The following is a 16,890-nucleotide window of genomic DNA, read 5'->3' as shown; positions in this document are numbered from 1 at the left end:
GTGGGACTGCATCATAACTGGCTGATCATCAGCCCTCTGAGCCTCCAGACACCGGGACCTGGCCTTGCACTCCCGCAGGTTTTCCCTCTGCTTGGAAAGCCTATGCTCCTAGTCCTCAATGAGTTGCTTCTGCTGAGCCGCTTTCTCGGTCAGATCCAATTTGAACTGAGCGGTTTTGCCAACTCTTTCGCCTGGTGGCTGCTTAGCTCCAGCAAATGCTTCCTGTTGGGGCCCTAAGGAGCCAAGGCTGGGAGGGGAGGGGCGAGTAGAGGCTAGTGAGGCGCCCCTTGATGTGAGTAATATCAAGTTGGCCACACCCACCCAGTCACATGACCATATAGCCACACCCGCCCAGCCAGTCATTAGGCAGATCCTATTAGGTTACCGAGCCGAGGTAGCGCAGTGGTTAGGGTGCAGTACTGCAGGCCACTTCAGCTGACTGTTATCTGCAGTTCAGCGGTTCTAATCTCACCGGCTCAAGGTTGACTCAGCCTTCCATCCTTCCGAGGTGGATGAAATGAGGACCCAGACTGTGGGGGCGATATGCTGACTCTGTAAACGGCTTAGAGAGGGCTGAAAGCCCTATGAAGAGGTATATAAGTCTAACTGCTATTGCTATTGCTAGGTGTCTGCGGGATTTAAAATTATAAATTTAGTGGTCCCTGAGGTCCGAAAGGTTGGAGAACCCTGAACTAGATGACCTACAATTGCTCTGTGAGAGAGATGGATGGTCTCTAAATATGATACATAAAAAGAATAAATATCTGATGGAAAGAATGGTCTCATCTCATGTGTTCCTCCTTGTCTCAGCAGGCAGCAGAAAACGTCAGAGACAGAAGAGGGAACAGTTCAAATCCAGGAAGGTGAGCCTTCTCCGGCCCCTTGTGTCTTCTCTTCTTCCTACCCCTGCAAGATGGGTCCTTTCCAGGCAGGCTCAGTTCCTGGAACCCTAGAAATTGGCCTATATACAATTCTTGGGTGGCCTTATAGACATAATTGGGGGGAGGGGTTCATTTATTGGTTGAGAAGGTCTGAGATTTCCTGGTGGTCCCCCACCCCTGTGCCTGCTTTAGCTCTTACCTTTGATCTCGGGGGTACAGGTAATCCTCGACTTACAACCACAATTGAGCCCCAAAATTTCTGTTGCTAAGCCAGACAGTTGTAAAGTGAGTTTGGCCATTTTATGACCTATCTGGCCACAGTTGTTAAGCGAATCACTGCAGCTGTTAAGTTAGTCGCACGGCTGTGAAACAAATCCAGCTTCCGCATTGGCTTTGCTTGTCGGAAGGTCGCAAAGGGGGATCACATGACCCAGGGATGCGGCAACCGTCATAAATACGAACCAATTGCCGAGCGTCTGAATTTTGATTACATGACCATGGGGATCCTACAGCATTCCAAAGTCATTTGGCGGGGGTGGCATTGTAATTTTGCACGGCCATTAAAGAGATGATTGTAAGTGGTGCGGTGACCTAGAGGTGGGTCTCTCGTCACAATCAGAAGGCTGTGAGTTCAATCCTAGGTAGAGGCAGATATGTACAATGATGAGAATGTATCTGCCGAACAAAACTCCTCATTGGCGACAGGGAAGGGCGTCCAGCCAGTAAACACTCAGTTCCATTCCGTTGCCCACACTCCCATCCCGCAAGGGATTATGGGGCCATTAACAGATGACTGAATGGATGATTGTAAGTCGAGGACTACCTGCATTGCACAGTCCTGGGGAAGGGCGGGGATTAACATGGCGGCTTCGGCCCTATTTAAGGCCTCTTTCTCTTCTTTCCTGAAGGAGCAGTAGCGACAGGTGAAGATCCCACCAGCGTGGCCATTGCGAGCATCCAGTCGGCGGCCACCTTTTCAGACCCTAACATCAAATATGTCTTCCGAGCAGAGAATGGAGGCACTCAGGTGAGACGCTGTGAGCTGCCTCACTTTCCACTCAGCAGGTATCCAAGCCCCAGGGCTTCTCAAGCCGAACCAGGTTTCCGAAGAGTGGAATTCTGGGAGTTGAAGTTGACTCGTCTTAAATTTTCTCAGGTTCCGAAACAACGGACTAAAGCAGATCTCTGTGCTGCTGGCTGTGTGTGTGTGTATGTGTGTGTGTAAAATAAAGAGAGACCAGTATACATCTATTTCAAGCTATTTAGCTCTTATCAGCTAGCCATGCCCTTATTGGGATTCAAACCTGGCTGTTTTTACATGTTAGGCAGTGGTATTAGCCTCTAAGCCACAAGCTCTCCTCCCTTATCAGCTGAGCCAAGGAAATGATTAAGTGTTATGTCAAAGCACCTGGTATGCGCAAATATGGGAGGGAGCATACTGCTTCCCTTTTGCCTTTCAGCTCCACCCTAGGAGCCTTCCAGACAGGAAACCATTTTTGTGTTGCATTTGTGCTGAGATGATAGATTGATTGATTGATTGATTGATTGATAGATAGATAGATAGATAGATAGATAGATAGATAGATAGATGCTTTGAAAAGGAGTCTGGTTTGCAAAAAAGGGACTTTCTTGCTTATTTGCATTGTTGCCGTTTGCAAGTTTGGATTGTGGGCATTCGCTCAAAATCTAAGGGACCATTTTGGACAAAACCCAGCAGTACTTTTTTGTGCGGCTGTTGATTACAACTATGGCCAACGTGATGGCCAACATCCAATGACAGATATGGCACAAGAAAAAGAATGTATTAGCTGACTTTGAGGTGCACTTGCCCTGCATTACTCTTGGGGCGGGGGGGTGTTTATCAGGAAAAAAAAAATTTACTAAATTAATCCAGCAACCATTCATCGTATGTTTGATTGTGTGAATTACAAACCCCATAATTTGCATCTGTGTATAATTTTTTCCATCTGTTTGAAATGACACGGAGGTGATTATTTCATCTCACAGTCTGGCCTCCCAATTATTCTGATTTTGTGTCTTTTTAAAAGGGAAAAAAACAAACAAACAAAAAAATAGGTATTCCTTATGAGCACAAGTGAGCCCAAAATTTCTGTTCCTAAGCAAGACAGTTGTTAAAAGGAATTTTGCCCAATGCTACAACCTTTCTTGCCACGGTTGTTAAGTGAATCACTGCAGCTGCTATGTTACTAACATTAAGTGAGTCTGCCTTCCTCCTTTGAAATCCAGCTGGGTAACTCTGGGCCAATCACCAGGAGTCAGTGAGTTCTAGTCCTCCCTTAGGCCTGAAAGCAAACTGAATGGCTTTGGGCCAATCACCAGGAGACGTGAATTCTAGCCCTGCCTTAGGCACAAAAGACAGCTGGCTGATCTTGTACGAATCCATCTCTCTCAGTCCTACCCACCTCACAAAGTGGTTGTTGTTGGACAGGGGTGTCAAACTCAATGCCCATGGTCCATGGCCGGCCCGTGGGGTGCTTAGATGTGGCCCATGGGGCTGCCCTGGGAACAGCCAAAGACAGGCCTGCAATGCCTCTGCTAGTGAAAACGGGGCTCGGGAGGGCCACGCATGGACTCCTGGGCCCCATTTTCAGCCGCGACAGCCTCCTGCAGCTTTCTGCCGGCAAAAACAGGCCCGGTTTTCAAACTAAAATAAAACAGGAGGAAAAAAGTTTCTTCCCCTTTTGAGCGTGCAAGAAGGGACAGGAAAGGGGAAAGAGAAAGAACGAAAGATGGGAAGAGAGCAAGGAAGGCAAAATAAGGAAAGAGGGGAAGGAAGAAGAAAGAATGAAGAGGGATGGGAAAAGGAAGGGGAAGGAAGGAAGGCAATTACAATGAGAGGGAGGGAAATTCTGAGGAAAGTCCTTCCTTAGCGCTTGGCCACCACAGATACCCCCAACATGTCCAGCTGGCCGCACCCACCCTGGCCACACCTACCTAAGCCACACCCACCCACACCAAGGACACACACAACCCTGATGCGGCCATCAATGAAATCCAATTTTTTCTCCTAGGCATAAAAAATGTTTAAGAAAAGTGAACTCTATCTAATTATACATGTACTAACTGCGGCGTGCATAACTTTTGCGCAGTATTGGAAAAAAGAAAACACGCAATCAGAGCTAGATATAATCAGAAAAGTGTTGGCCTGTGCAGAAGCAGATAGGCTCACTCTTGAACTTAAAAATAAAGGGGAATCAGAATATTTTGAAGCCTGGAACAGATTTTATGATTGGTATAAGACAGTGATTCCCAACCTTAGCAAGTTGAAGATGTCTGGACTTCAACTCCCAGAATTCCCCAGCCAGCGATTCTGGGAGTGGAAGTCCAGACATGCTGGCTGGGGAATTCTGGGAGTTGAAGTCCAGACATCTTCAACTTGCCAAGATTGGGAAACACTGGTATAAGACAAAGTGACAAGACGGGAACAAACTGTATATATTGTGATTCGACAGGAGGATACATAATGCAGTAAGTAGGCTAATAGTTAATGGTTGAGACTAAATGTGTGTAATTGAATGTATGGTCATTTCGACTCTGCGGTACTGCATTGCTTTAAATGTAAAAATAATAAAAATATATTTCAAAAAAAGAGAAAGAAATTGAGTTTGATACCCTTGTAGGAGGAGGAAAGTGTATAGTTATACGTCTGTGCATGCATAATTTTATATTTTATCTTGTCGTGTTTTTATAGCGCGTATTGGAGGTGGTGACCCTTTGAGCGCTGTGATGCAATGAAATTTCATTTTAATGTAGGCCGGTTAGTGTACATTCAAAGGGACAATAAAGTTAGCCTAAGTCTGTTTGATGTTTGCAGCTTTGAGGTTTTTATAAATATAACAAAGGCGAGAGGCAAATAAATCATTTCAAGGCTCTCTGTTGACCACCTTGTCCTGTCTCCTTTTTGCTCCCCCCCCCCCTCCAGCTGATGTACAGAGTCATACAGGTGGCCGAGGGGCAGCTGGATGGGCAGACGGAGGGCAGCGGGGCCATCAGCGGCTACCCTGCAACGCAGTCCATGACCCAGGTAGGTGCTGCCGGTTTGGAAGAAGAGGAAGGCGTGTTCTCCCGGGGAAGAGAAAGCAGTCCTGAGGTTGGGCTGAATCTCTGGCCGCAGGTGGGTCTCAAGATGCTTCAGTGGGAGCTTTTGCCAGGAGACCATGCCGGCTGGGGGACTCTGGGAGTTGAAGTCCCCACATCTCAAGGTGGGGCCAAGGTTGAGAAGCACCATCCTAAAGCATCTTCCCTACTTTTCCCTTTGCTTTAGACCGGGGATCTCAAACTTTGAAAACTTCAAGACTTGTGGACTTCAACTCCCACAAATCTTAAAGTCACCCTCTTTTTTAAAAAAATTATACATTTTTTTCTTTAAAGTACTTAGGTGATTAATAAACAGTATATTATATGGATCAATTTACTTATACAATATAATAATAATTATGATGATACTAATAACAGCTCTAGTAATACTACTGATGTTTACTGATGTATAGTCCAATTCTTGCATCTTTTACATATATATCAATAACCTTTCTTTTTTAAAAAAAGTTTTTTTTATTTTTAGTCTCATAAAACATTTACAAGTATACATTCTCTTAGTTATTATTCTTATCACTTTTTAACACTTTTAAACATTCATTTTTCCATATAAAAAATTAATATATGATCAGGATTGCTTTGTTTATCATCCCGTACACCTATTTTGTTTTACCTCCACCCTACTTTCCTTTTCTCCCTCCCTCCCTTCTCTACTTTCTTCTCCTCTCCTTTCCCTTTCCTTCTTCCCCTTCCTCTCCCCTACTCCTCTCTATCTCTTCCCCTTCATATCCTCTCTTCTCCTCTTCCTATCCCTCCCCATCTCCCTCTCCTTTCCTCTTTCTTCTTTCCCTTTCCTTCTTCCCTCTCTTCTCCCCTACTCCTCTCTACCTCTTCCCCTTCATATCCACTCTCCTCCTCTTCCTATCCCTCCCCATCTCCCTCTCCTTTCTTCTTTCCCTTTCCTTCTTCCTTTTCCTCTCCCGTACTCCTCTCTACCTCTTCCCCTTCAAATCCTCTCTCCTCCTCTTCCTATCCCTCCCCATCTGCCTCTCCTTTCCTCTTTCTTCTTTCCCTCCCCTTCTTCCCTCTCTTCTCCTCTTCCTTTCTTCCTTTCCTCTCCTATTGTTGTGGTTGCCTATTTTCCTTTTCCATCTGGTGTATTTTTGGAATGGTATTCCCACAAGCCCAGTTCTAACTTTATATTTACCTTTTTACATTTCCTTTTCCTCGGTGTATTTCCCAAACTGTTTTTTTTTACCTATGTCTCATTCTTTGAACATATACTTAAGTATTAGTACTTCGCTACTTTTCTAGTTCCCCCCCTCTTCCCCCTTTTTCATTTAGTAGTGTGGGTTTCTATTTCTCTCTTGCTTGCTTCCTTTTCTATCTTATTCATATTCTTTCTCTAACCAATCATAAAATCTTCTCCCCATTTCCTCTTTATCCTTTATTCTCAGAGTTAACCTATTCATTTCTGCACAGTACAATTTTTTTTAATAATCTCTCCTTCCAAAGGGATTTTATCTGCTTTCCAATTTGTGCAAATACAATTCTCGCTGCCGTTGATATATGTATAATCAAATATGTATCTTCTTTGTTATATTTCTCTGGTAAGATAAAAATGTCTCTGGTCTTAACTCTATACTTTGATGTAGCATTTTCTCCAACCATGGTCTTACTTTAATCCAACAATTCCTTACTTCTTTTTACTTATATATCAAGAACCTTCCATCTTCTAATTTCTGCCTCTTTCATCTACCCATTCATAAAACAAATGCCATATTAAAAAATATTCTGTCGTTTCCTTATCTTTTACTATTAACGTCAATCCATCCATCTCCACACAGTCTAATATTGTTCTAATTATACTTCCATCTGTAGGCATATCCTCATTTTTCCAATATTGTGCAAATACAATTCTCGCTGCTGTCAGCACCTGTATTATTAAATGTCTAATCCCTTTATTATAATTTTCTGGTAATACGCCTAAGACAAGACAAACCAGAATTATATTTCTTGTTTGAAGTCACTCTCTCGATCTCCTCTTCCCAGGCTGTCATCCAAGGAGCGTTTACGAGTGAAGATGCCGTCGACTCTGAAGCTGCGGCCACCGAGACCCACTACACCTATTACCCGGCCACCGTGGCCGACACCAGCACCTCTGCCGGAGCAGGGACGACTGCCGTGGTCACCACGCAGAACTCGGATGCCCTTCTGGGACAAGCTACGCCCACCGGCACAGGTCAGTCGGGCAAGACCACCATCCCAGGTGGAGGTCGGACCCAGACTTATCCTCCCACTGGGCTATGATTCTGTTGCTCTCCCCAATCTTCCAATCTATGAATTCGGTTAAATATTATCAATATTCCATTGATAAATGCTGCCTTTTGCCAGCATTTGTGAAGCATTTTTGACAGAGCCAAAGGAAGTGACAATTTGATAGGCCAAGAAGAGAGTTTCCCCACCATGGAAACTTGTAGGCTGGTGGGCTTGCAATTTCTGGAATTGAATTGACGGGGGAATTCTGGAAGTTGAAATCTACCCATCTTAAAGTTGCCAAGATTGAAAAAAAAAATCATTTCTCATTTTTTTCTATGGTGATAGGTTTTATATTTCTTGTTTCACCTTTCTTCTTTGTAACTGCCATTCTAATAGCAAATCCTTCCTAAAAGTTATTGCACTACATTCTTGCTTAAACTATCTTTGCATTGATATAGAATCTTATGGTACTACTCCAAAAAGGAAGTGGTTGTATTAGCTAGTTTTAAAAAAATACACTTTTCCCAAAAGGTTTCCACAATTTTGGCCACTACTACCATATTTTTCGGGGTATGAGACACACCTTTTCCCCCCTAAAAAGAGTGTGCGTCTTATGCACTGAATACAGCATTTTTGGCCTCCCGAAATTCCACCCGCTTCATGAAAATGGAGGTGCGGACGGTTTGGGAGGCTTGCAAAGTGCTTCTGGGGGCTGGGGAGGGCAAAAATGAGCGACATACGGGCCATTTTTTGCTTGTTTCCCCTCCCCCTCCGCCCTCAGGAGCACTTTACAAGCCTCCTAAAGGCTTCTTTTGGCAAAAAATGGGTCCATTTTTGTGAAAAACAGGCAGTTTTTTGCTCATTCCCCTTCTCCCTCCCGGGAGCACTTTTCAGGCCTCTCAAACTCTCTGCATGCCCCGTTTTTCACAAAAAACGAGGCGTGCAGAGGGTTTGGGAGGCCTGCAGAGTGCAAAATCTTTTTTTTTAATTACCTCTTCAAAATCTTGGTGCATCTTATACTCCGAAAAATACAGCATATAGTTGCTTTACTCCGGCAAGATTCTGTCTGTAGGCGAACAACAATGAAGAGACGACTGGGATGGAATTCCAGTTTTGTGTTTGGTTCTTGGATGTGGATTCATTTCGGAAACCCAAAGCTCTCTCTCTCTTTCTCTCTCTCCCACTTCGAACAGGCCAGTTTTTCGTCATGATGTCACCCCAGGAGGTGCTACAGAGTGGAACCCAGCGGTCAATTGCGCCTCGGACTCACCCTTATTCCCCGTGAGTGACAGGCCTCGTATTTATTGCCATGCTTGCTGACGTCTGAACTGGAAGGGTGGGAGCTGTTTTTCAGGATTTGTTTGCTAGGGAAGTGCCCCCACCCCACCCCAGCCTTGTGGGTGCCAGGGACCAATTCCTTGGCGAGAGCTTTTTCCGCAGACTGGAGGGGGCTGAATTTGCGTGCTGCCGTATCCCGCAGTTGAATCTTGGCTTGTTTGTGCAGACCGGTTTTTGGCATGCCACAGACCAGGAGTTGAGGACCCTTGTGGGGTCTCAGGATTTGTGAATACAACTTTGAGTGTAAATTATTTTTTTATTATTATTAGGATTTTTCAAAGGTTTTCCTGCCTTGAGCAGGGGGTTGAACCAGAAGTCCTCCAAGGTCCTTTCCAGAAAATGCTATCTTTCCAAATTCAAATACAATAAAAGTATAAAAGTTCAAAAAAAATTAAAAAGGGGGGGGGGATGAAAAAAAGAAGGAAAACACGGAGTGATGACTTCCATCCTTCTTTCCGTTGAGTAAATGCCATCGTAATTTCCCCCCATTCCTCTTTACCCTTTCAAATCAAATCTTTATTCTGGTTCCGGGACCAGCATTAGGAGAATGAGATACGAATAATATTTTTTTAAAAAAAACTAAAAAGACATAAGAAGAAAACTTACACAAGGTTAAACCAAGGAAAATCCATTAACTTTTTTTAATCCCCCTTCTACAAATCACCAACCTTTTCTTCTCTACCCAAAAAGTCCGAAAAAAGGTTTCCAGTCTGTTTTTTTTTTTAAGTCTTGTATCATTTTTACCCTGATCAAACAGTCCTACAATCCAATGTTCCACTGTGTACATTTCATTATTCTTCCCTGTGTGCATACAATAATCTTAATTTCCCACATTTCTTTTCCACTGCAGTCCATAAAGCCCAATAGAAACAATTCGGGTTTCATTTAATAGTAATCTTGCAGTACCTTCTCATCAGGGAATAAATTTGCACCCCAAATTTCTTTGTTTTTTCTCCTATCCACCATGCACGATAGGAAGCCCATCTTCCTCTTCACCCTTCCAACCCTTTGTCCCTTTTTAACATCTCAGCCAGTGTCACAGACCAACAGTATCCCATTTATGAGAATTCTGTCTTAAATGGTGACACGATGCAAATTTAACGACACAAATGTAAATTAGACCTGCCTTTTCCTTCTCCCAGGAAGTCAGAAGCTCCACGGACAACGCGGGACGAGAAGCGTCGGGCACAGCACAACGAAGGTCAGGAAGGCAGCCGGATTTTTTTTGGGGGGGGGGGGGGGAGGTAATACGGCATAGTGGTGAGGTTGGTGGAGTAGAACTAGGGAGATCAGATCTGTCCTCAGCCATGGAAACTCACTAGGTCTCTCTCTCCCCTCCTTCTCCCTCTCCCTCTCCTCTTCTCACACACATTTCTCTCATCTCTTTTTCTCTCTCCTTGCTGATCTCTGTCTTTCTCTTTTATCTCTCCTCTCTCGCCTTTTTCTCTTTCTCTCTCTCCCTCTCATCTCTTTCTCACACTCATCTCTCATCTCTCATCTCTCTCATCTCTTTCTCCTCTCTGATTTCTATCTTTCTCTTTTCTCTCTCTATCTCTTTCTCTCCCTCCCTCTCTCTCTCCTCTTTGCACACACATTTCTCTCATCTCTCTTTCTCTCTCCTCTCTCACCTTTTTCTCTCCCTCTCTCTCTTATCTCTTTATCACACACAGTTCTCTCTTTTTCTTATCTCTCTCTCCTCTCTGATCTCTCTCTTTCTCTTCTCTCTCTCTCTCTCCCCAACCTACCTCACAAGATTGTTCTCACAACCTTGCAAAATGGTGAAGTAGAACTTCTGCTTCCAGAAAGTAATCCTGTCTTCCTTTTGGGTCCACAGTGGAACGCCGGCGCAGAGACAAGATCAACAATTGGATTGTGCAGCTGTCCAAGATCATTCCGGACTGTTCGATGGAGAACACCAAATCTGGACAGGTGAGAACAGTTGAGCGGCTCTGATGTGAGGAGACGAGGTTTAGGGTTGGTGATGGGGGCAATGTTAGTCCCGCCTTTGGCATGAAAGCCATCTAGGTGACTTTGGGCCAATCACCAGGAGTCTGGGAGTTCTAGTCCCGCCTTTGACAGGAAAGACAGCTGGGTGACTTTGGGCCTATCACCAGGAGTCTGGGAGTTTTAGTCCCGCCTTTGACAGGAAAGACAGCTGGGTGACTTTGGGCCAATCACCAGGAGTCTGGGAGTTCTAGTCCCGCCTTTGACAGGAAAGACAGCTGGGTGACTTTGGGCCTATCACCAGGAGTCTGGGAGTTCTAGTCCCGCCTTTGACAGGAAAGACAGCTGGGTGACTTTGGGCCAATCACCAGGAGTCTGGGAGTTCTAGTCCCGCCTTTGACAGGAAAGACAGCTGGGTGATTTGGGGCTAGTCTTTCTCAGCCCAACCCACCTGCCAGGGTCGTTGTCAGCAAAATAGGAGGAGGAAGGAGTGCCGGATATTTTGCCGCCTTGAGTTATTTGTCAAAAAATGAAGGCAGGATACAAATAAATAGAGAAAAAAATAGTGACGTCAGTCTTCCCAGCAGTTACCTTCGCTGCCAAGAAGGCTAATGGTAAGCTTTGCCTTGAAATGGATCATACAGGAAATCCTCGAGTTACGCCTGTTTAGCACCTTTCAAAATTGCAATGGCACTGAATGAGAAGTACTTAGGACTGATGGGTGATATTGCTGATCATGATCACGATCTGGGTGCTCAGGTCTCCGACTCACAGTTCTGACACTGTAGAAGTCACGCCATCACCATTTTCACCCTTCCTATCTAACAGATTAGTGGAAGGTACCTTAGAGGTCATCTAGTCCAGCCAGCCAAGCGGGAGACCCTAAACCATTTCTGAGAGAGGGCAGCCCAGACTCTTCTTGAAAGCCTCCAGGGATGAAGTTCCCACAACTTCTGAATGCAACTTCTGTTCCATGGGTTGATGGTTCTCCCTGCCAGGAAATTCCTCCTTATTTCCAGGTTGAATCTCTCCTTGGTCAGTTTCCATCCATTGTTCCTTCTCTGGCCTTTGGGTGCCTTGGAGAATAGCTTGACCCCCTTCCTCCTCTCTGTGGCAGCCCCTCAAATATTGGAAGATGCTCTCCTGTCTCCCCTGGTCCTTCTCTTCCCTAGACTAGCCAGGCCCAGTTCCTGCAACCATTCTTCATATGTTTGAGCCTCCAGTCCCCTCATCATCCTGGTTGCTCTTCTCTGCACCCTTTCTAGAGTCTCAACCTCTTTCATAGTGTGGTGAACAAAACTGGATGCAGGACTCTAGGTGTGGCCTTAATAAGGCTTCATGGAGTGGTATATATAGAGGGATTCCCTCCCAATTCCCCACAAGCAAATTCAGTGGGGAAGCTGGGAAGTTGACAAGCTGCCCTTATAAGTCACTGCAGGGGTCTCTTACTCTGTAGCACCCCACAGGGCACACACACACACCCATGGCATGTGTGACCTGCTTGGGACTCCCTCGCCTCTTCCCGTTTAAAACCCAACAGTCCTGGGGTTATGACAGCAAATTGGGACCAGAATTTCCGTCCCAAGCACTCACAGTACATCATGTTTTACAATCACATCAATTACCGACTGAAATTTTGTCCCGGTTGTTGTCGTAACCCGAGGACGGCCTGTATTTGTAGATTTGTAGATTTATTATAATTTATAGGCCGCCCTTTTCCCTGAGGGGACTCAGGGCGGCTTACAAAAACACGGGAAAGGGGGTACAAAGACAAAAAGCATAAGACAGTACATAATATTAAAAAATAGAGCACAACATTCATTCATCATTCGGGAGGGGACGAACTAAGATTTTTATCCCCAGGCCTGACGGGATAGCCAGATCTTAAGGGCCGTGTGGAAGGCCTGGGCGGTGGTGAGGGTGCGGATCTCCACGGGGAGATTGTTCCATAGCGTCGGAGCTGCAACTGAGAAGGCTCTCCTCCGCGTAGTCGCCAGTCGGCACTGACTGGCGGATGGAATTCGGAGGAGGCCTACCCTGTGCGATCTGATGGGACGCAGGGAGGTAATTGGCAGAAGGCGGTCTCTCAAATAGCCAGATCCACTACCATGGAGCGCTTTGTGGGTGGTAAGTAGGACCTTGAAGTGCACCCGGAGACCAACAGGTAGCCAGCGCAGCTCACGGAGGATCGGTGTTATGTGGGCGAACCGTAGTGCGCCCACGATCACTCGCGCGGCCGCATTCTGGACTAGCTGAAGTCGCCGGATGCTCTTCAAGGGCAGCCCCATTTGAATAGAAGGTGATGAATGGATGGAATAACAATAGCACTCAGACTTATATACCACTTCACCGTGATTTTACAGCCCTCTCTAAGCGGTTTACAGAGTAAGCCTCTGGCCCCCTAGCAATCTGGGTCCTCGTTTTACTGGAAGGATGGAAGGCTGAGTCAATCTCGAGCTGGTCAGGATCGAACTGCTGACAGTGGGCAGAGTTTGCCTGTAATACTTCATTCTAACCACTGGGAGGGAGGGAGGAAAGGAAGGAAGTTACACTTATATACCACTTCACAGCTAAGCGGTTTACAGAGTCAGCCTCTTGCCCCCAACAATCTGGCTCCTCATTTTACCCACCTCAGAAGGACGGAAGTATGAGTCAACCTTGAGCCTGGTGGGACTCGATCTGCCCAATTGCAGGCAGCCGGCAGTCACCATTGGCTTTTGTGGCTTGAATGACGTCTAGTAGACCCTTGGAGGCCACAGGCTCCTCCCCGTAGCAGCTTTTGCACCTCTGGTGATCTAGTGAGGGATCTTCTGGGCATTAGTCGATTGGAAGCGAAAGAGCTGTTGGTCTCCAGTCCAAGATGCTTGGGGAGGGATAACCCAGAAGGTTCTGCCTTCTCCCCATTCAAAGGGGTGACCAAATCCGTAATGATGGCTCCCCCAAAGTAGCCGAGGCTATTCTCTTGAGTCCCTTTCTCTTCCTCCCCCTGTAGAGCAAAGGAGGGATCCTCTCCAAAGCTTGCGACTACATTCAGGAATTAAGACAGAATAACATCCGTCTTTCCGAGGAACTGCAGGGCCTGGACCAGCTCCAGGTGGATAACGGAGTCTTGCGACAACAGGTAAGGTTGACAGACACCCCCCCCCTCCCCAATCCCTATTTCTGGAGGGGACCCTCGATGCTCTGGGCTTTATCATCACAGGCACTTCAAGGGTTTAGGGCAGGGGTCGGCAAACTTAAACACTCAAAGAGCCATTTGGACCCGTTTCCCACAGAAAAGAAAACTCCGGGAGCCACAAAGGTCCTTAACCGGAAGCCCCCTGTTGAATTCTGGGGCTGACCGGAAGTTCAATTTCTCCCACCATAGAGTCTCCTCCTAGAGTACTTTTACTTTTTCCTCTACCTTTCCTAACCGAAAGCCCTATCAGCTGTGAAGACAACTGGGAAACCCTCCCCTTGCCATAGAGTCTTCTCCTTCTCCTGGCGCACTGTGCTTCTCCCTCCCCCCACCTCCCCCCACATCGGAAGCTTCTCTCAAAATTGTGACGGAGCCACAGCACAGGAAGGAAAGAGCCACATGCGGCTCCGGAGCCGCAGTTTGCTGACCCCTGGTCTAGGGTGAATCCAGCTGAGCAGCCTGATCTATTTCACAAATCAACCCACCTCATTCGCCAATCCTTTGACCAGGAGGGCTTCTCAACCTGCTGGCTGGGGAATTCTGGGAACTGGGCTCCACTCGTCTTTTTGTTTTATTCAAGAAAGGTTAAGATACAAAACTCCCAACACATTTAAAACCACCACCACCCCACACACAAAACGAACATGACATTGAAACAAAAGGCGCGAAAAAGAAATCACAGAATTACACATATTTCCCCCTCTAGTTGAATACTGATTAATACATGACTGCAATATTGCTATCCCACCTCTTGCGAAACACACCTAGATAAATGTTTAAACTACTAAGCTGTTTGAAAATTAGTGGACTGACATCCATATAGAGATCAGAAGAGAACAACAGAGTTGGACCTTGGAGGTCATCTAGTCAAACCCCCTGCTCAGGCAGGAGACCATTCAACATTTCCGACAAATGGACAGTCCAGTCTCTTCTTGAAAGCCTCCAGGGATGAAGCTCCCACAACTTCCAAAGGCAACCTCTGTTCCATGGGTTGATGGTTCTCCCTGTCAAGAAATTCCTCCTTATTTCCAGGTTGAATCTCTCCTTGGTCAGTTTCCCTCCATTCTTCCTTCTCTGGCCTTCGGGGGCTTTGGAGAATTGACCCACTTCCTCCTCTCTGGGGCAGCCCTTCAAATATTGGAAGATGCTCTCCTGTCTCCCCTAGTCCTTCTCTTCCCTAGACCAGCCAGGCCCAGTTCCTGCAAGCGTCCATTGTATGTTTGAGCCTCCAGTCCCCTCATCATCCTGGTTGCTCTTCTCTGCCCTCTTTCTAGAGTCTCAATATCTTCTTTCTTTCCTTCCTTCCTTCCTTCCTTCTGTTGTGATCTGCCAGTGGCTTGCGGAACTGGCAGCAGAGTCGGACAGTGAGGAGGTTGGGGAGGAACATGGGCCATCCCTGGAGTCTGGGGAAGGCTCAGACAAGGGCTCTGCCTCAGAGACAGAAAGGGGTCCAGGGCCATCTGGGAGTTATGTGCTGCCTCCGGAGTCTCCAGAGTTGGAAATCAGTGAGGCATAGGAGCAGACTCCCCCTGTTCCCAGTGCGCGCATGTGCAGAGCTGCCAGAAGGTAAGAACAGTTAAAACAGAAGGGACGACTCGAGAGTAAGGCTTGGAGATGATTGTCCCCTCCCATAGGACGTAAAGGAGGAGCAAAGACAGGTGAGCCATTGCAGGAAGCAACTGTGTTCGTGCTGGTCATTTTACCTTCAGAAGCTCCGTTTTGACTCTGTGCTCCGTGTGGCCTTGCCAAGCTAATTGCCAGTTAGGTCTTTGGCAGTGTTTCAAGGGAGATAAAAGTGGGTGCTTCTCAGCCTTATCCCGAAAGATTTTGGCAGACTTCTGTCGGACTCTTTACAAGCTATTTGGGACTCATTACAGGCTGTGAATGAATATAATTCACAGCCTTTGAAATAAAAAGAGGGTTTTTGGACTTAATCATGTGTGTCTTACTGTATCGGGAAGCCTAGGCCAGAGCAACTGATGGGTGGAGGTCCCATTAAGATGCCCACCCATCTTAGAATCGATAAAACCCTCGGGCCTCCATCTCTGTCCTCTTCTTCTCCTTCTCGCAGGTCGAGGATCTGAAGAATAAAAACCTGATTTTGCGAGCGCAGCTCCGACAGCACGGCGTGGAGGTGATCATCAAGGAATCCCACTGAACGAACACCCACCTACCGGCAGGGAGGGCCTCGCTCAAGACACGGACACCCACCGCCCCCCCCTCTCTCGGGCACAGCAGGAAGCCGCGATGCCCAGCTGCACCGGTGCTTCCAAGCCTTCCCTCCTCCCCCTCTTCTCTCTCTCTCTGGCGCCGGATCGGAATGCCGCATCCCCTTCCTCGGGGCCAGGACTTGGCTGAGGACGTTCGACTTTGCCCTTCTGGGCTCAGCCTTTGGCTTGGCCCTTCGATCTCTACAAATGTACTGTTGGTTTGTAGGACCCTAAAATGATCCCTCCTCTCCCCCCTCTCCAAGTTGTGTTGACTCTCTCCCAGCCCTGCCATTTTTGCTGAGCATTGCCGCCCCCTCGCGCGCTTCCCCGGACGCCCCCTTGCATGCAACCTCACGTAGTTCCCTTCCAGAGTCCCCTCCTCCCACCCGTGGCACAGAGGCCTCTGGGGATCGTCCCCCCGCCCCTTCCCGGGCTCTGCTCCCGCCAAGCAAGGGGGGTGGCGCTCTAGGCAGCCCCTCCTGCTTGCCTCCATTAGCCCAGCCTTCCTTCTCTCCTTGGATATGGACTCCGGGAAGGCCGATGCTCAACGCGCGTTTCCTCATTGCAGAAAAGACGCGACTTTGCTCGCGGCGCAGAGTGCCAAGGACCGGAGCTGGTGCCGAGCGGTCACTGTCTTCCTCTCTCGAAGATGATGCATCTAACGATCAGCATAGTAGTTCTCTCTCTCTCTTTTTCCATATATATATATATATATATATATATCCTGCGTTTTGGATGAGAACAACAAAAAAAGGAACCTAATTAAAAAACTGCCTTGCTGGGTTGATTTTGCGTTTGGTTTTTGTTCAGGTGGCGTCTGGGGGTGGGGTGGGGTGGGGGGAAAGGTTGGTGCTCGGAGCTCGTTTGGACAGGTTTGTGTTGTCTCTCTCCCCCCTCAACGTTGACAGGGCTGGTGGTGCCTGGTTGTCAAAGAGGAAGGGTGTCTGCATAGGGACCCCCAAATGCCCCCAAAAGCTGTGCTCTCCTGCCTCGGACAAGCAGCAGTGAAACCGGTAGAAGATTT

At 47.1% G+C, this 16,890-nt stretch overlaps 1 protein-coding gene across 4 annotated transcripts in view; it reads left to right on the top strand.

The window, feature by feature from the left end:
* Positions 1 to 16,653, top strand: part of USF1 (upstream transcription factor 1) — a 28,896-nt gene extending 12,243 nt beyond the window's left edge. The window contains exons 3-11 of one of the 4 annotated variants that reach the window (XM_032234146.1): positions 814 to 863; positions 1,796 to 1,908; positions 4,825 to 4,926; positions 6,990 to 7,179; positions 8,390 to 8,477; positions 9,677 to 9,735; positions 10,369 to 10,463; positions 13,471 to 13,599; positions 15,728 to 16,653. In XM_032234146.1, the coding sequence (XP_032090037.1) occupies positions 814 to 863; positions 1,796 to 1,908; positions 4,825 to 4,926; positions 6,990 to 7,179; positions 8,390 to 8,477; positions 9,677 to 9,735; positions 10,369 to 10,463; positions 13,471 to 13,599; positions 15,728 to 15,814 (913 nt within the window). In that variant the 3' untranslated portion in view covers positions 15,815 to 16,653. Of the gene's footprint in view, positions 1 to 810; positions 864 to 1,789; positions 1,909 to 4,824; positions 4,927 to 6,989; positions 7,180 to 8,389; positions 8,478 to 9,676; positions 9,736 to 10,368; positions 10,464 to 13,470; positions 13,600 to 15,727 lie in introns of all 4 variants that reach the window. The other 3 variants (XM_032234144.1, XM_032234145.1, XM_032234143.1) reach the window with 3 other exon arrangements.
* The last annotated feature ends 237 nt before the right edge of the window (positions 16,654 to 16,890 follow it).

This window comes from Thamnophis elegans, chromosome 17 (genome assembly GCF_009769535.1).
Source record: "Thamnophis elegans isolate rThaEle1 chromosome 17, rThaEle1.pri, whole genome shotgun sequence".
Taxonomy (NCBI): Eukaryota; Metazoa; Chordata; class Lepidosauria; order Squamata; family Colubridae; genus Thamnophis; species Thamnophis elegans.
The sequence above is the reverse complement of the archived record's forward strand: the minus strand, read 5'-3'. Positions and strand labels throughout refer to the sequence as shown.